Here is a 20,401-nt window from a genome sequence, read left to right as displayed (position 1 = left end):
ACAGTGTCCTGCAGAATAGGTGTGTTTTACGAAGGCAGAGACGGAGCAAAATGGTTGAGGATGTAGTGGAGTTTGATTCTAAAAAGACATGGATGCTAAGAAACACAGGGAAAAGGCTAGAAGAGAGGTCATCGGGGGAGGTGAGAGATGGTGGAGACAAAGATATGCAGAACTGAGTAGGCAGTATGATGACCAGAAGCAGAGGGCTGGTGATGGGTCACACCGATGGTGGAATGACTGGCACCCATGCTCCAGTAGAATGCCAGTGCATGGTCAGCAACCTGGTACCCTCTTACCACAGAACATTAGAGAGATACTATCATAGGAGACTGTACTCCCTAACACTCGGTAAAAAGAAAGCACCCTGGGGTGCCTGGATGGCTTAGTCGGTTGAACATTTGACTTCGTCTCAGGTCATACTCTCACGATTTGTGACATTGAGCCCCTCGTCTGGTTCTGCGCTGACAGTGCAGAGCCTGCTTGAGATTCTCTCTCTCTCCCTGCCCCTCCCCGACCTGCGCGCGCACACCCCCGTGTGTGTGTGTGTGTGTGTGTGTGTGCGCGCGCGCTCTCAAAATAAATAAATAAACTAAAAAAAAAGGCATCCTATCTTTGTTAAAGAATATGTGGGGCTATGGGGCGCCTGGGTGGCGCAGTCGGTTAAGCGTCCGACTTCAGCCAGGTCACGATCTCGCGGTCCGTGAGTTCGAGCCCCGCGTCGGGCTCTGGGCTGATGGTTCAGAGCCTGGAGCCTGTTTCAGATTCTGTCTCCCTCTCTCTCTGCCCCTCCCCCGTTCATGCTCTGTCTCTCTCTGTCCCAAAAATAAATAAACGTTGGAAAAAAAAAAAAAAAAAAAAAGAATATGTGGGGCTAAAAAATAAAATTAAAAAAAAAAAAGAATATGTGGGGCTAGCTACCAAATATTAAATTTTCTAATAAAGAGGGTTTCTTGCTTTAAGGTTTAGCCAAGGACCTAAAAAATCAGTTTCTGGTTTTAACAGTCCCCCTCCCCCATTCATTCAACTCACATTATTTAGCTCACACCACTTGCCAGCGCCATGCTAGAGCTTTTTTTTTTTTTTTTTAAATTAACATAAGACCATCCATGCCTTTAAGGAGTTTATAATCTCCAGAAATATGTATTCTGAGTTCTGAGAAAATGAATTTGAAATGAAATTAAACGTATGTGTTAGAGCAGTGCTTCTCAAATGGGACTGTGCATACAAGTAACCTTGGATTTGTATTGGAATGCAGATTATGATTCAATAGGTCTGATTCAATGGAGCCCGAGAGTTTACATTTCTAACAAGTTTCCAGGTGATGCTGCTGTGGCTGGTCCACGAGCCACACCTGGAGTAATGAAGACTCGAGCAGAAAAGATTCCTTGCTTCACCATTTCTATTGACTCTGACCTATAAAGTCCTGAGAATCTTCCCTCTTTTCCTTGCTAACTCTCCTGTCCATGCATTTTTCTTAATAAAAAGGGGGGGGGGTAAGAAAACCTCACAAAGGGCTTTTTCTTCCAAGCGACTATTAGCTACACACACTGCTTTCGTGAACATGTCAAACATCTATCTCCTGTGATTAAATACTTCTGTGGAAGCGCTTATATTTCACACAGAGCACCTAGATATTCAGTAAAAGAATAAGAGACTGGGAACAGCAATTAATTCTAGTTATGCCATATGGCAGTACAGAACACTGGCTGGAGCCTGAAAACTCCATTTCACAGGAGCCTTACTTATTCTGAATTTTAATCATTGTAGGATCAGCAAACATATGCCTACCAACCTGCTCCATTTACACAAAATTCTAAAGAATAATCACACTGCACACTCAAAAATGATTGGTTTTTCCCACATGGACTTAAAATTTCTCTCCTATTGGATTCTCAAAATAAAGTAGGTGCTGACAGCTCCAGTTTCATTTCCCTTTTAAATAAAATCTTCAAGCAATTCTTTTAATGAATAGAATCCCTGGCTTTTCATTTCATTATCAGCGCACAGTTTTGCACGGGTGAAATTATCTCTGGTTCTGGATTCCCCAGTGCTGGGGTTGGTTCAGGTGCTGGCTCCCCATGCCTGTGGACCCCCTCCATCATCCTGTCAGTGCTGGGACACCCACTCCGCCATACTCTCTCCATTTCACCTCTCTCCAGAATGGAGACATTATCATTTTCAACACACACTCCACTCCCCTGTCCTCTTAGAGCTAAGATACTTTCATCTCCTGTACATCTAATAATTTCAAGATAAGGACAGAAAAATCAGTTCTTGTTCTGTGAACTTTTGTCTCCAGTGCTTGAGAGACTATCCTAATATCCCCCGAACATGTTTTAGTGATAACATTTACTGCACTAGGGCCAAAATGATTTTCTGCCACTTTCAATTCTAGTTCAATAAAAGAATAAGAGCTTTGTTTCTAACCTCTGTCATTTTTAATACCATAAAGTGATTTTAAAAATGTAAAATTGAGTTCCATTTCCTACTGGACCACCAATCTCATATTAGCTTTCCTTTTATCAAATTTATGAGAAAAGTCAGAAATTGCCTTTCCTTAAAAAAAAATCAAAATTTCAGGATCTCCTGGGCAGAATGCTTGAATTGAATTTTAGCACTCCATAATTGCTGGCCTAGAAGTTTTAAACAAGTATAAAAGTTAGCTACTTATGGCAGAAATAACAAACTAGAGGATTATCCTTTACTTCACTTAGAAAAGCAAAAGTCATAATGCTATTCCTAGAAAATTACATCCTTAAAAATCCCAAATATGTTTATTACATTTCCAAACTGAGGAAGTCTGTGGTTCTCTGAAACCACAGTGAATTAAGTCCATGATTTCTGAATAATATTAATATAATAATTTTTCATATTATATTATGAAAATTTTCTAATATGCATAAATATTAAAAGAACTCCATATATACCTACAGCCTAGCCTCTATGACTCACATTTTGTTATATTTGCTTTGTCACATATCCATCCATCCATCCATCCATCCACTCATCCATCTTCTTTTGGATGGATTCCAAAATAAATTAGTATACATTAGACATTAGTATACTCCACCTAATTAATTCAGTATGCAGGTATAATTGACTAAACTTCAATATTTGTTACAATTCTTTTAAACCAATAATCTTTGAAAGATGCCAATTCATTTTTTGTAATGGCTAAGTGAACTAAGCAACTAATTACAAATTCTAAATTCTAAATCCTAATCTTTTATTAATTCTATTACTTTGTGTAATTTCTTATATCTCAGTTCTTTCATCAACAAAGGCACAAGGGCACTTAATAGACATGGTGAAAGGTCTCAATTACCAAATTGCAAGATGGACCTTGTGGGTATGGCAGAATTCACAAATAAGAGAGACACTCCCCAGTATAACTTAGAGAAATAGCTAATGGAGATTATGCAGACATAAAGTTTTTGGTAAGTTATAATGAGAACCTCAACAAGGCTCACCAACTCAGGAGGGAGTTTGAGTTCGAGCATTAAATAATAATGCATCTCATATAAGCCACACTGTTTCTCCGATACAACAATCTGAAGCCGGACTTTTGAAGACTAGGTCACTCCCGGAACAAATCTGGCAACAAAGTACTGGCAACAAAATGGAGTTTTCTTGGGTTTGCAAAGCTGTGGTATTACTGATTTGTAAACTCCCTAATAATGGGCTACAGTAAAAGTTGCCACGGGGAGAGCTGCGCCTTCCTTTATGAGCTGTTTGTTCCCCTACATTGGTCTTCCTTTTTTTTTTTCTTTCAGAGGATTGGCCCTGGAAGGGGCATCCTTTGAAGCCGGAAGAATCAAAGCTATTGCAAAGCACTGCTGAGAGTTTTGAAAGAAATATGAAGAAACTACATTGGACCTGGGGCGATAGGCTGAGATCTTCCCAAACGGGTCAGCAGTAGGTCTGTAAAATATTCCCATTGCCAAGGAGGCGGTGACATCTTGTGTAAATCAAAAACTAAAACCCTAAGAAATCTCATTTCCATTTTAAATGCATGGGGGTTAAATATGGATATCTAGCACTGGAGAAGTTCCTGTGGGATTGATTTTTCCCCCGTCTTCTCTGAGCCCTTTCCTGAGCGTGATAAGTAGGACCGCATTTCATTACCAACCCTGCTAGCACTGCACTTTGGGGAGACTAGATGAGTGTACACAGTGGGGGAGAAGATCCGGCTTCCAAAGAAGATATGATTCACGTGGTGTGATGATAAAAACCCACTTTAGGCCCAACTCATTTTCAGCAGAATTGTGAAATAAAATAAAATCCCAAGGAAATGAAATTTCCTGCATCATTTTCCAAATTAAAAAAAAAAAATCATAGCGACATTATAAAGGAAAATCAAATAGAGGTTTGAAACTTTGGTTGGTAATGTTTGCAGTTTTGTAACACTTGGAAAAAAAAAAAATTCCAAACAATGTGATGAGAGAGGCAACTTCGAAAGACAACATAAGATCGGCGTTAGGGGAATCTTCAACTGAATGAGTCAGCGTTAGAAAAATAACATCCGAACAAAGAGTTTGGCTTCTGACAGCTGACCCAGTGCTCTTGTATTTCTCTCCCCTTTGCTCTACTTTCACAAAGTGGATACAGAGTGGGTCTATATCTGAAATAAGAAAAAACAAGCAAATTAGAGAAAACCACAATCCGGAAGGCCCCACAACCACAAGGTCCCTGGAAATCCACAAATAGATGAACGCAGAGAGGCATTTTTTCATTGGCTTTCTATAAGCCGAGGAAATAGTGCAGGGCTGGGATAAAAGACTAGCTCCAGATAAAATGAGACTTGAAATCAAGGGAAGATGAAGACAGTGATTTTATACAAATGATCTTTTCACACAATGTATGAATTAAGAGCCTCCATTTATAGACAAATATACAAGCTTCCTGTATTAAAAAAACAGACACAGGATTTTCTGAGACCTTTCAAGACAAATCCATATTAAGTAGATAATAGGAATGTGCCCAAGCGATAATGATAGCTGTAATTCCATCAGGAATAAAGCAAATTTCAGCGACCTCACTGTATGGCTAAGGAGTAGTGCTCAGCTTATTACTCTAATGAGTTAGTCCAATCTAAAGGGTGCAAGTTCAGTTACTTGCCTGCCTCCTAGGTCACATTTCAAAATTCCTTTCACAATAGAACATGTTATTCTGTTTAAAGAGAGCAGTACTCGGAATTTTTGTTAAAACTTTTGGAAGGAACAAATTTATTCATCCATGCTTTTGAAAAAACCCACCTATTACTTAGCATGAAAAAATACTAAAATATTATTATATATCAGAGTTACTTACATTAAAAAAAACTTATTTTATAGGATGCCCAAAGGGAGAAGAAGTTTCTGCTCACTACTATCACAATAGCCCAGTGTAAAAGAAACAAAAAATGGATCAATTTAATCTTGGAGCTGGTACCAAACCCAAGATATCCTCACAAGTGAAAGAATACATAGGATTATCATCATCATAACATCAAAAGGCAAGTTATACACTTCAAGGCTGCTTGGGAAGAGCAGAAGGCTTGCTAGGAAAGAACACATACTGAGATGATTTTCCCTTCCAGGTTAAGCCAAGAGACCAGAAGTGGGTAATGTTATATCAGTATCACCTGCAGAGCATTTCAGACTCAAAGAACAATAAATATAACCCCTCACTGCCACATAAGTATATTCCCCCAAATCTTTTAACACAGTCGTGAAATCTCAACATACACTCACTGAATAACAGAACACTAGTATACAGGAATTTGGCATATAAACGATCGGTTGAGAGCCCTGAAGTTTTGGCGGGGTTTTGTTTCTTTCTTAGTTTAAAGATGGGAGGCAGGGATGGGACTAGAAAAGGAAAAAATAAATTATCAACCTTCGAGATGTGGTCAAATTATTGCTATGACTTTTGAACCTTTTTTAGAGCTATTGAAACTTAGATGGATGGTACAATTATTTCCTACTCTTTCTTTTCTCTGAGTTGGCACTGAAACTCCAGTGTAAGTAGCAAAATGAAACATCAGAAAGATGTTGTGAGCAAATACCTAAACTTGCAAGCAACACAAGTGTATTAATTAATATAACAGCATATTACGCCTTAGTTCTCTTTTTTTTTTAATATATGAAATTTATTGTCAAATTGGTTTCCATACAACACCCAGTGCTCATCCCAAAAGGTGCCCTCCTCAATACCCATCTCCCACCCTCCCCTCCCTCCCACCCCCCATCAACCCTCAGTTTGTTCTCAGTTTTTAACAGTCTCTTATGTTTTGGCTCTCTCCCACTCTAACCTCTTTTTTTTTTTTTTTTTTTTTTTTCCTTATTACCACCTTAGTTCTCTTTAAGCATGCTTCATTTGAATGTGTTTTCTTTTGGGGTGTTTAAGCTCATTAACCAGCACTTAAGAAGAGTGAAACCCTCTATGTAATTAATGGTAATAGTATTTACGGTATACTATTTTGAAACTTTTAACTCCCAAGAGTTGTATCAGACTAACTTTTTGTCTCTCCTCCTATAAAACAAAGGCCATCCGATGATCATCTTAAGCTAAATCCTACTTTATAGTTAAATCCACGGTAAACCGAAAAGAAACACTTGAAGTTCTCAAAGAAACTGGAATTGTTATTATGATATTCATATTAATGTATCATGTTTCATGCAGAGCTGGACTAGCCACCCACAATGAAACATGTTCAAGATACTTTTCCAGCCTATGCATTAAATGTCCTGGGTTTTGTGGCTTTTTTGCCGTAATCCTGTTACAGAAAGTTATTTCTTGATTTCTTTCCATTTCAATATGCTATAAATCTACCTGTCTCTTTTTGGAACTCCTTTAAGTTTCACAGAAGGAAACAATACTCCAAGTTTGTTTCCATTGGCTCCGGCCTTCACTTCCAACAGTGAGCATAAATGGTTGTTCCAAAACAGGCCATCAAGAGAGAATATGTATGTCCCTACCTTAGTAATAAAAATATTCTATTTTCTTCATTCCTTCCCCCACTCTCAATGTATCCTTGCTGTCAGATGGCCTCCCCTGAATGAAACTTTTAAGAAATGCTCGACTGTTTCGGCAAATGCATGAGACTGCCATCCAGCTTCTACGTGCGGATCGTCTGCTTCATTCCAGGTGTCCCACATCTGGCGCGGATCCTGCAGTGACCAGCGTAATAAAACAGGAGGAGCCTGTGCCTGGCTTTCATCCTAATCATACTCTAAAGAGCTCGGTGAAAACTTGGACTCAGAATGTGAAAGCTGTTAGATTTTAGGGAGAAGGTTTAAATGAGGCAGTTGGAAGAAGAGCAATGAATATCACAGCTCAGGACATGGAATACCCCACAAGGGCTCCACTTCTTTGAAAGCACTCATTTTTTCATTTTGTCTTACGTGGCATACACGATCCTTCATTGGTAATACATGTAAGCCAAAAAAACTAGTATGCAGATGGAGATACAGAGACGATTTTTGTTTGTTTTTTAAAATATTTTTTAAATGTTTATTTATTTTTGAGAGAGAGAGAGAGAGAGAGACCGAGTGTGAGCGGGGGAGGGGCAGAGAGAGAGAGGGAGACACAGAATCCAAAGCAGGCTCCAGGCTCTGAGCTGTCAGCACAAAACCTGGTGCAGGGCTCAAACCCACGAACTGCAAGATCATGACCCGAGCTGAAGTCAGACGCTTAACTGACTGAGCCACTCAGGCATGCCTTGTTTGTCTGTTTTTAAGTCTGTGAGGAACGAGAATGGCCAAGCCACTGGTTCTGGAAAACAGATGAGCACTTGGAGGACACCCACGACTCTGGACACAGCTATCATTTCCTGGGGTCAGTCAGGCTAGACAACAGAAAGGTAGCAAACGGCACATTATAACAGCTGTGACAGTCAGACACTGGGACTTACAGTAATTCCATAGTCATGGCAAACACCACTGAACTCTGAGTCACCCTAAAAATTAGGGCCAACCCTCTAAAGTTTACCAAGAATCAGAGGCAGTGCTCTTTTCACTCCTCTCTACCCTTCTCATTCTCACGCAGCTCAACTTGAGGAAAGAATTAGAGAAACCGAACCAAGAAAATAACAATAGAATGGAAAGGTGTGTGTGTGTGTGTGTGTGTGTGTGTGTGTGAAATATATGTGTGTGTGTGTATATACATACAGTATTTATATCCATCTAGTGGCTTTCTCAGATTACCTTGAGATTTTTTTACCCACCTTCAAGCCCTGAAGTGTCAGATCATAGTTTTAGATAGGTTCCTATCCCTCAAAATGTACCAAACCCTAAAATATAATTGGCTTAATATGATTAAAGATACAATGTTAGAAGCAACTTTCAGTGATTCTTTCCATGTTACATGTCCACTTACCATATACATTTAACTCTCAAGTTTTGTGATTTCCAAATTTCTTTTCACACCTGGCTTTTTGTCATGAGATACAGTACCACCCAACAAAAGCAAATGTAGCTGGTATTGTACAAGCTTTCAGTATCCGTACAAATAGTGTATGATGGGGACCAGCCGTCAATAGGACTGTAGAAGCAATATGGCTGAAGAAGAGTGTTCAGTAAAACAAGGGTTACATTAAGGGGATGATGATTGAATGGGTGGATGTAAGGCAATTTCAAACAGCTTGCCAAAGGAAAGCCTCATTTTTCCATTTTCTGGTACAATATCTAATTTCTGGCTCCTCATTTCCTCCATGATCTGATAATTATGAAATTCTAAATAAAGTGTCATCTTTCTTGCAACAAATCAATGAACAGAAAGCTCCCATCAGATGTTTCCTAAAGCTCCTGCTGATTGTTTCCTGAACGTCTATCCCACAAACCGCACAGCAAGCTCTTGGAGAACAAGGAACCCTCTCGACCCCGTACCAAAGACAGCTTCTGTGAGTGTGCATGGGTGTGTGTGTATGTGTGTGCATTTAAAAAGAGGACTAAGAAGTAATAAGCAATTGATAATAACGAGTGACCACAAAATCACCTTTTACTACCAATTTCAGATTGAAGTTTAGCCCTTTCCAAACGCTGTGGTACAAATATGGAAAAGGAAAATTCCTCCTCGTTGTATATTTGTCCATATAGATAGAGTAACATTCATTTTTTTTGCATTCCTTATCACAAATTTATACCAATAGCACCATCAATACACAATTATGTTCTGGGCATCCGTCTCCCTATAATACAATTTGAAGTAATGCCACCTTCATTCCTTATGCAAAGCTTATAATACTCCTGTAAATACAAAGGTCAACTTGTGAAAATTAAAAAAAAAAAATTCTATGGGTTACTAACTAAACCTTCAGATACACAGGTAAGCCTAAACTTATCTACTAATAAAGTAACATTATGGAGAAACTTGTTTTAAACACTCTTCCAGCCTACCAAAAATTACAGATATTCTCACTTTGGCAAAAAGCTCCCATCTTCTGCATTCTGTTTGTTTCAATTATTCAGGGCAACCCAGGCTGATAATTACACAGTCCCCAGTTGCTGAGTAAAAGTGATGCTTAATTAGCCAGCAGGAAAGATCGATTAAGATCCAGCAGGGCATCTTGTGAGGTTCTCTCACATTTCTGGAGGGAATAGATTCTGGCTGTGCCCTTCCAAAGGATAAAATTCCCTGCTTCTAAGGAGTTTCAGTGAGCTTTAAAAGTAGACGCTAAGATCAGTCAGGCACACAAATTAAATCCCAGTCATAACCCTACAGATGTTCTCCCTTTTCTAAGAGTACTTAGTTCAAACATTCTGAACCATATTGCCATTGGGTTGAGAAAAGCTTAAAATAACATTCAACTTATCCCCCAAATCTCTTTCAGTTACCACATTTCAAGCAAAAGATGGCCAGGAAATACACTGTAAAAGAAAAATTTTATTCTTTCTCCCCCAAGCAAATGTATGTATGTATCTGTCAGATGCTCACATTCTAAAAGGCACAAATTAGGTCAGGACCTCTCATTTTAAAAAGTCAATGACCATGATACTCTAAACCAGTCTGAGACTAAAACATTCCAATATGGCCAAAGAGTCAACTGGTAAGTCTGGTTTAAGTTTTCTATTAAGGAAGGAGATGTGGAAGTAAAATCAGAACCAAAAATCACAACAAAAATTATGTCATACCGCCTAACATCTTCCCTTTAGTAACTTGGACAGGCATAAATGTTTAGTTTTTCACACATTTGGCCAAAGTATTCAATAAAGATGAACACAACAGTCTACAGCTAAAGGCAGATTCTTTATCTTAAGGTACATAATTATAAAAATATTTTTATTTTGGTATACTAACTACACTAATCATGCCTGCCTACCTCCAATTCAATTCAGTAAATATTTAGTAAGCCTCTATCAAGTATAAAGAACTAAGTACATCTTACCTCTTTAATGTATAAGTAGATTTTAGTGGTTATAAATTGTGTAAAAGCTGACAAAGAAAAATGGAACCAGTTTATACAAACCTAGTTTTGATTTGCTGGAAGCCCCTTAGTATATGGTCTCTGTGGTCCCTTGCAGTAGCACTGAGGTTCTCATTCCGCAAACCTTCTGCCAAGAACTCCTCAGCATCTAAAAGAAATGGAAAGTTGATCAACAGAAAAGAAGAAGTAATAAGGGAGAATAGGAAAATCTGAAGGATTAAGAAATGGGTATTCTTTTCTCTTTAAAAACTTTAAAGTTGCAGGGGCGCCTGGGTGGCGCAGTCGGTTAGGCGTCCGACTTCAGCCAGGTCACGATCTCGCGGTCCGTGAGTTCGAGCCCAGCATCAGGCTCTGGGCTGATGGCTCAGAGCCTGGAGCCTGTTTCCGATTCTGTGTCTCCCTCTCTCTCTGCCCCTCCCCCGTTCATGCTCTGTCTCTCTCTGTCCCAAAAATGAATAAACGTTGAAAAAAAATAAAAAAATAAATAAAAAAATAAAAACTTTAAAGTTGCAAAGCAATGTGAGTGCACTTACTACTACCGAACCATACACTTAGTAATGGTTCAAACAGTACATTTTATGTTATGTAAATTTTACCTGGATAGAAAATAAATAAAACTTTATATGCCTATAAGTGATGCCTTCTGATAATCCAAGACCTTGCTATAAAGTTGGAATGCTAACACATATGTTAATCACAAAAAATAACTATTTTCTAAGAAACATGTAAATATTAATTGTCTCTGATAGCAGAGGATGGACGGTCAATTTCATAAACCTATAAATATCATAAACCAGTAATAGAAGGTCATAGGCCAACAGAAATGAGAAAGAAATACCAATAAATACAGCTGAAATAAAAAATAGAGTGGAACTACAAAATCAGGAGCAAAAGGACAGGCATTCAAAGAAGAAAAAATGATTAGCAAAAGCATTATCAATGAAAATGACAATCTAACCAAGTGAAGGAACTCACATGGAAAGAAAAATGTGTCCAAGAGAAGGAAACTGCAATTAATGTGAACATACATTATAAAATAGGGACATGATAGAGACGCCTGGGTGGCTCAGTCAGTTCAGCATTGACTTCGGCTCAGGTCATGATCTCATAGTTCGTGAGTTCTAGCCCCGCATTGGGCTCTGTGCTGACAGTTGGGAGCCTGGAGCCTGCTTTGGATTCTGTGTCTCCCTCTGTCTCTGCCCCTCCCCAACTTGCACTCTGTCTCTCGCTCTCAAGAATAAACATTAACTAAATTAAATAAACAAAATCAAATAAGGACATGATAGAAATATATAGCATGAAACAAATCATGTTATGCTGAAAGAAATGGTGGGGGGGGCATCTAGATATCTTCAAAGATAAAATACATTGATAATGATTACAATTGTCAGAAATACTAGCTACATACTTAGTATGCAGAAAAGGGTTATTACCCCTGACATATATATAAATAACACAGTCAAAATTTCCCACATTAAAAAACAGTGCCTGCAATATAAAACTGTGTCATATACACTATAAAAATAATGTTATGATTTATACGGTTGGGTTACATAAGCATGCTTAAAAATTTGTTTTACATTCACACCATTCAACAACACCAAAGCAAAACAAACCAATCTTAGATAGCCCTCACCAGTACTTTTGATGAGGTATAAAGTTCTGGAAATTAAAAGTTTCACAGTGGACCGCCACCAACTTCCAGGGTTTGCACCACATCTATTGCATGTGTCATTTATGGGTTCTTTTAAAGTTCTCTGAAGGCTAAAGAATGAGGAAATGGGAAGTTGAATTAAAAGATAAAAATAAATGCTACCCAAAATTCAATGAATGTAATACACCTACTAATATGGACAAGGACACATGATCATCTCAACAGAAACAGAAAAAAGCATTTGGCAAAAATTCAAGATAAAAAAATACTCAACAAACCAGAATAGAAGGAAACTTTCTCAGCCTGATAAAGAGCAGCTACAAAAAACTCCACAGCTAACATCATACTTCATATCAAAGACTGATGTTTTCCCCCTGTTCCGAAGATCAGAAACAAAATAAGAATGTTCTGTTCTCACCACATATACTCAAAATTGTACTGTTGCTAGCCAGGGCAATTGCACAAGAAAATGAAATTAAAATAGTCCAGATTAGAAAGGAAGAAGTGAAACTATCTCTACTTGCAGATTACATATTCTTGTGTATAGAAAACCCTAAGGAATCCACTAAAAAAAGCTATTAGAACTAATAAATTCAGTAAGTTTGCAGGAAACAAGATTAATGTACAAAAGCAATTGTCTTTCTGTAGAGTTGCAATGAACAAACCAAAATGAAATTAGAAAAATTCCACTTAAGATAGCATAAAACAGAATTAAACACTTAGAAACAAATTTAGCAAAAGTAACACAAGACTTAAACTCTTAAAATTGCAAAAAAAAAAAAACTGTTAAAAGAAATTAAAGATCTAAATAAATGGAAAGACATCCATGTTCAGAGATGGAAAGACTTACTATTGTTAAAACGGCAATATTCCTCAAATTGATCTAAAGATTTAATGCAATCCCTATAAAAATCTTGGTTGGATTTTTTGCAGAAATTGATAAGCTACTCCTAAAATTCATGTGGAAATTCATGGAACCCAGAATAGCCAAAACAATTTTGAAAACGAAGAACAATTTGGACAATTCACATTTTCTGATTTCAAAACTTACTATAAAGTTACAACAATCAAAACAATACAGTAGCAGCAGAAAGGCAGAAACATAAATCAAAGGAATAAAATGAAAACTTCACAAATAGGCCTTCACATTTATAGTCAATAAATTTTTGACAAGGATGCTAAGACAATTCAATAGGAAAAAAATTTTTTTTCAACAAATAGTGTTGGAACTACTGAATATCCATATGTAAAAACCTGAAGTTGGATTCCTACCTCAAACAATATACAAAAATGAATGCAAAATGGATCAAAGACCTAAATGTAAAATGTAAAACTATAAAGCTCTTAGAAGAAAACAAGCATAAATCCTTGTGACCTTGGATTAGGTAATATTTCCAAAATTAGGTGTCTTAGATGTGATGCCAAAAGAATAAGCAACAAAAGAAAAAATAAATTGGACATCAAAAATTAAAAATCACTGTGCTTCAAAGGATGTCATCAAGAAAGCAAAGAGACAACCCACAGAACAGGAGAAAATTTTTGCAAATCATATAGCTGACAAGAGACTTCTATGTAGAATATATAGAGAATTCTTACAACTCAATAATAAAAAGACAAACAATTCAATTTTTTATTTTATTCTTTTATTTAAATTCAAGTTAGGGGGCGCCTGGGTGGCGCAGTCGGTTAAGCGTCCGACTTCAGCCAGGTCACGATCTCGCAGTCCGTGAGTTCGAGCCCCGCGTCGGGCTCTGGGCTGATGGCTCGGAGCCTGGAGGCTGTTTCCGATTCTGTGTCTCCCTCTCTCTCTGCCCCTCCCCCGTTCATGCTCTGTCTCTCTCTGTCCCAAAAATAAATAAACGTTGAAAAAAAAAAAAATAAATTCAAGTTAGTTAATATATAGTGTAGTATTGGTTTCAGGAGTAGAATTCAGTTCATCACTTACATACAACACCCAGTGCTCATCACAAGTGCCCTCCTTGATACACATCACCCATCTGGCCCATTCCTCACTCACCACCCCTCCAGCAACCCTCAGTTTGTTCTCTGGATTTAAGAGTCTCTTGTGGTTTCTCTCTCTCTCTTTTTATTTTATTTTTCCTTCCCTTCATCTATGTTCATCTGCTTTGTTTCTTAACACTTCAATTTTAAAATGAGCAAAGGAGATGAACAGACATTTACTCCCCCCAAAAATATACAAATGGCCAATGAGCACATGAAAAAATGCTCAACATCAACTGTCATCAGGGAAATGCAAATCAAAACCACAAGGAGATACCACTTCACACTCACTAGGATGGCTGTAGTCAAAAGATGGACAAAAATGAATGTTGTCAAAGATGCAGAAAAATTGAGACCCTCATATATTGCTGTTGGCAATGTAAAATGGCGTTGCTGCTACGTAAAACAGTCTTGCAGTTTCTCAAAAGGCTAAACAGAGAGTTACCAAAAGACCCAGCCATTCCACTACTAGATATATACCCAAGAGAAATGAAAACAAATGCTCATAACAGCATTATTCTTACTAGTCAGTACGTATGTGGAAACAACCCAAATGTCTATCAACTGATGAATGTGTTATATCTATACAGTGGAATACTATTCAACAATAAAAAAAAAAAAAATGAAACGAAATGCCACATGCTACAATATGGGTGAATCTGCAAAACTATTATAGTAAGTGAAAGAAACTAGTCACAAGGACCACATATTGTATAAATCAATTCACATGAAATACAAAGAATAGGCAAATCTATGGAAACAGATTAGTGGATGCCTACAACTACAGGAGGGAGGGGAATTGGGGAGTGATGGCTCAGGGGTTTAAGTCTTCATTCGGGATGATGAAAATGTTCTAAAATTTGTTGTGGTAATAATTGCACAACTCTGTGGATATACTAAAAGCCACTGAATTGTACACTTAAAGTGTAGGGTAGGTTGCATGGTATATGAACTGCATATCATCTCAATGAAGCTGTTAAAAAATTAAATAGATAAATAAATAACAACATCTACAGATATCCTTCTCAACTTTCAAAACTGAAGGAAAATGAAAACATCCCTCAAGGACCCAGACAGAAAAAATAAGTTTCTTACAAAACAACGGAGTCAGAATGTCCTCTCCACAAAATAAACATCAGAAGATGAAAGTTTTACAGAGTTTTAAAGGAAAAATTCTGTGTTCAAGAATTCTAAACATAGCCAAGATGTTGGTTATAAGAAGGAGACCAGAAAAACATTTTCAAACAGTTGTGGCTCTCAACGTCTACCACCTACATTCTTTTCCTGAAGAAAATCTTTTCAACGATACACTCTGAATGGCCAAAAGACACATGAAAAGATATTCAACCATTTACAACACCATTTACAATGATGGAACTAGAATGTGTTATGCTAAGTGAAATAAGTCAGTCAGAGAAAGATAAATACCATATGATTTCACTCATGTGGAATTTAAGAAACAAAACAGATGAACATATGGGAAGTGGGGGTAAGAGAGGGAAACAAACCACAAGAAACTCTTAATGATAGAGAACAAAATGAGGGTTTATGGAGGGAGGTGAGTGGGGAGATGGGCTAGATGGGGGATGGGTATTAAGGAGGGCATGTGTTGTGATGAGCACTGGGTGCTGTATGTAAGTGATGAATCACTGAATTATATTCCTGAAACCAATATGGCACCGTATATTAACTCAAATTTGAATATAAAAAAATAAATAAAACATCAGCTATATACGTAATTTGAAATTTTCTAGTAGCCTCATTTCAAAAAGTACCAAAAAAAGATGGAATTAATTTTAGTGATGTTTACTTATTTTTTCCAATCCAACAGATCCAAAATATTATCATTTCAATACACTGTCAATATAAAAATTTTTGTTGAGGTATTTTATCTTTTTTGTAGTAAATTTTCAAAACCTCGTGTGTATTTTATACTTGACAACACATTATCAGTTCAGACTAGCCACATTTCAAATGTTCAATAGCCATAAGTGGAGAGCAGCTACTGCTTTGGATAGTACAGATATAGAGGATTTAAATAATATAATTAATAAGGTAGATGTTAGGAGTGAACTAAACTCTGCAACCTAAGAATAGAATATATTCTAAAAACTCAGCTCAACCTAAAAATAGAATTTACAACTGACAAAAAATTTATAAAGTTGATTAAACACTGGATTACAAAGGAAACATCAATAGTTTCTTTAAAACTCAAAATTAGAAAGATCTTGTTTTATGACCACAATGAAATAAAACCAAAACTTAAAATCAAAAAGAGTAAACAGGGGCATCTGGATGGCTCAGTCGGTTAAGCCTCCAACACTTGATTTCAGCTCAGTCATGATCTCACCATTGGTGAGATGGGGCCCTGCGCCTGGCTGTGTGCTAACAGCACAGAGCCTCCTTGGGATTCTCTCTCTTCCTGTTTCTCTGCCCCTCCCCTGCTCTCTCTCTCTCTATCAAAATAAATAAACATTAAAAGAAAGAGTAAACAAACCCTGCCACACCTAGACATTGAAAACACACTCCTACTTATGTCATGGATCAGAAAGGAAACTCAAAACTACGATTACAACCTACTGAGAAAGTAGCCTGGATAAAACATTATAAGATATAACCAGTGTTGTATTGAGTGACAAATTCATAGACTTAAATATCTCCAGTATTAAATAAGAGAGAATTAAAATTAATACAGTAAGCACCAAACTCAAGAAATCAGAAAAGAGCAATAAAACAAGTCTATGGCAAATAGGAAGAAGGAAACAATAAAGATAAAAGCAGAATTAATAAATCAGAACAGTGGCTGTCGTAACAGTGCTCTCTGGAGTCATAAGCCTCTGATAAGGAAGAGAAAAAGCAGGGACAGGTCAAGTGAGCAAGACTCTGGGAAATCCCCTCGTTTCCCCTCACTCCCCTTTGTCTGAATCACAAGCACTTGGCTTTTATCTATTTATACACTGTGATTTCACATAATACTTTAACTTTGAAAAGGGTTCCATTGCACAACTTAATGGTTAAAAAAGCACTGACCTTAAAACAGTGGGAAAAAAATGTGTAAATGCTAAATAAGTGTTAACAGCTGGGAATTTTCAGAGGTGAGGGGGAAATCCAATAAGCTAATAAACCATCAGCAAAGGTAATCAAGGAAAAAGGAAAGAAAGCACAAATATATAGAAATGAAGCAGAATTAAAAGGAAGCAACAACAAATACATGAATTTTAATAAGTATGAAATATTTCATAAAGCTGGTGAGATTTCAAGTTATTTTAATTTTCTTCTTTGTGCTTTTATGTATTCTGCATTTTGTGATATTATCTTTCTCTCCCCTTTGAGAGGTTCTTTTCTTTTCTTTTCTTTTCTTTTCTTTTTAACATTTATTTATTTTTGAGACAGAGAGAGACAGAGCATGAACTGGGGAGGGTCAGAGAAAGAGGGAGACGTAGAATCTGAAACAGGCTCCAGGCTCTGAGCTGTCAGCACAGAGCCCAACGCGGGGCTTGAACTCACGGACCACGAGATCATGACCTGAGCCGAAGTCGGCTGCTTAACCGACTGAACCACCCAGGCGCCCCTGAGAGGTTATTTTCAAAAGTAAGATGCTATGCAAACAAAATAAAATGTCATGCAAATAAATTTGAAAACCTCAGTGAAACAGTTTCTGAGAAAAAAATAAATTTCTAAAACTGAATTGAGAATGGAAAATATGAATCTGGAACATGCTAATAACCAGGGAAAAAGAAGAAATGTTGGTCAAATTGTTAAAAAAAAAAAAATTCAGATTCATACAGTTGTATAAATGTCTTTCAAAGTTTTAAGTGATAAATCATTCCCGTACTACATGAACTGTCCCAGTGCACAGAACAGAATGCTTCTTTTTTTTTTTTTTTTAAATGTTTATTTATTTCTGAGACAGAGAGAGACACACACAGCATGAGCGGGGGAGGGGCAGAGAGAGGGAGAGACACAGAATCCGAAGCAGGCTCCAGGCTCTGAGCTGTCAGCCCAGAGCCCGACACGGGGCTCGAACCCACAAACTGTGAGATCATGACCTGAGCCTAAGTCAGACACTCAACCGACTGAGCCACCCAGGTGCCCCAACATAATGCTTCTTTAATTATTTGTTATAAGCCAGCATAATCCCAGTTCTAAAAGAGCATAAAAAGGAATCAGTTTAAAGTTAATGTAAATACAAAAATCCTAAATGAAGTACTAGTAAGTCAAACTTAGCAGTACATTAAAAGAATAATATAAAGTTTATCCTGGGAATATAACGATGTTTGAATATTATTGATGTGTTACATACTTATTTAGTATGTTAAAGAAGAGATCTATACAAGCAGGTTGATAAATGGCAAAAACCTCACCTCATGATATTCATTATCTATTTGTGACAAAACTGTATTTTTAAATTTTTTTTATTGAAATTCTAGTTAGCTAACATAAATGACAAAACTGTATTTAGTAGAAGTAAAAAAATACCTTCTTAGCCTAAGAAATATATATATCACAAACCATCATCATATTTATGCCTAAAAAAGAATAAGATTGGTTTGGGGCACCTGGGTGACTCAGTCAGTTAAGCAGCTGACTTCAGCTCAGGTCATGATCTCGTGGTTCACGAGTTCGAGCCTCGCATCAGGCTCTGTGCTGACAGCTCAGAGCCTGGAGCCAGCTTCGGATTCTGTGTCTCCCTCTCTCTCTGCCCCTGCCCCACTTATGCTCCCTCTCTCTCTCTTTCTCTCTCAAACATAAATAAACATTAAAAAAAAAAAAAAGAACAAGATTGGTTTGCCAACTACTCCCACTATTAATTAATTAACACTGTTCTGGAGGTTCTAGACAAAAAGAAGCCTAAGGAGGAAAAATAAAATTGTCATTATGCAGATATTATAATCAAATATATACAAACTTAAAACTCTGAACTTGAAAACTTTTAGAACTTGTAAGAATTTGGTAGGGTAGCCAGAAGATAAATATTTTAAAAATCAATAGCTTGCTGGGTAATAGTACAATAACTTGTGTTGGACTAACTTTTGCAAAGATAAGAATTATCAACAAAATATTTAAAAACAACCATTTTAAGGCACCAAACAGTACCCAAAGGCAGGCAGAAACTGGCAGGAATTTGACTGTTGAAAGAAAGGAACTGCAGAATGAGACTTGCATTTTTACAGCTTTTCCTCTAAGGGTACACCCAACCCGTGTGGGATGGAGTAACTGAAGAATACCCTTAGGCAAAGTTTAATGGAAGGTGGGACAACATCAAATGCCAACACTTACATATATTCAGTGTCCCAGAAGAGCAGAAAGAAATGGGTAAACAAACAAACAAACAAACAAAAACCACAGAGGAAATAATAGCTGAAAATTTTCAATTTTGGTAAAAAGTATTAATTTATAGGTTCAAGAAGCTCAGTGCACATCAAATAAGATAAATATAAAGAAAACTAAATGTAGGCATATTATAGTCATACTGCAGAAAACCAAAGATAAAGAGAAAAATTTCAAAGAAGGCAGAGAAAATGACCCATTACATATAGGAGAATAAGGATAGGAATAAAAGTGACTGTTCATCAAAAATAATAGAGGCCAGAAGACACTAGAATGACATCTTTAAAGTGCTGAGAAGAAAAAGAAAAAAATAAAAACAAAAAAAAACCTGTCAACCCAGAATTCTATATCCAGTGACAACAGTCATCAAAATGTGAAGGCAAAATAAAGACATTTTTCAGATAAATAAAAACGGAGAACATTTTTTGCTAGGAAACCTGCACTAAAAGAAATCTAAAGGAAATTCATCAAGCTGCACCAGTGGGAAACTCAGATCAAAAGGGGCACCAAAGTGCTAAGTATGTGGGTATATATAAAACATTATCACTTTTTTTCTCTTCTTAATTTTTTCAAAAGACAGCTGGCAAGTTAAACCACAGATAAACACTGCATTTTGTTATTTATAACATATGTATGTGTAAAATATATGGCAACAACAGAGGATGGGGGAGGCAGGTAAATGAAACCAGTTTATTGGCACAATATTAACCTAAGCAGACTGTGACAAATTAAGGATATTGTAATCACTGGAGTAAATCTAACAAACAAAATAAAACAAAGAGGTACAGTTTTTAGAAATAGAGAAATTAAAGTGGAATACTAAAAAGCATTTGATTACTTTTTAACAAGGCAAGTGTAACTAAAAAATGTGACAATTGGAAAACATATAGTAAATGGTAGACTCTAAATCCATTCATAACAATAATTATATTAGATATAAATGAACTAAACACTCCAATTAAAAAGCAGAGGGGTGCCTGGGTGGCTCAGTCGGTTAAGTGTCCAACTTC

At 37.0% G+C, this 20,401-nt stretch overlaps 1 protein-coding gene across 1 annotated transcript in view; it reads right to left on the bottom strand.

Annotated features, from left to right (window-relative positions):
- The window catches only part of SKAP1 (src kinase associated phosphoprotein 1), a 280,282-nt gene that overhangs the window by 237,819 nt on the left and 22,062 nt on the right, over nt 1-20,401 (bottom strand). The window contains exon 2 of the mRNA XM_045488552.1: nt 10,448-10,553. Coding sequence (XP_045344508.1) covers nt 10,448-10,553 — 106 coding nt within the window. The remainder of the gene's footprint in view (nt 1-10,447; nt 10,554-20,401) is intronic.

This window comes from Leopardus geoffroyi, chromosome E1 (genome assembly GCF_018350155.1).
Source record: "Leopardus geoffroyi isolate Oge1 chromosome E1, O.geoffroyi_Oge1_pat1.0, whole genome shotgun sequence".
NCBI lineage: Eukaryota > Metazoa > Chordata > Mammalia > Carnivora > Felidae > Leopardus > Leopardus geoffroyi.
This window is presented reverse-complemented; position numbering and strand designations above follow the sequence as displayed.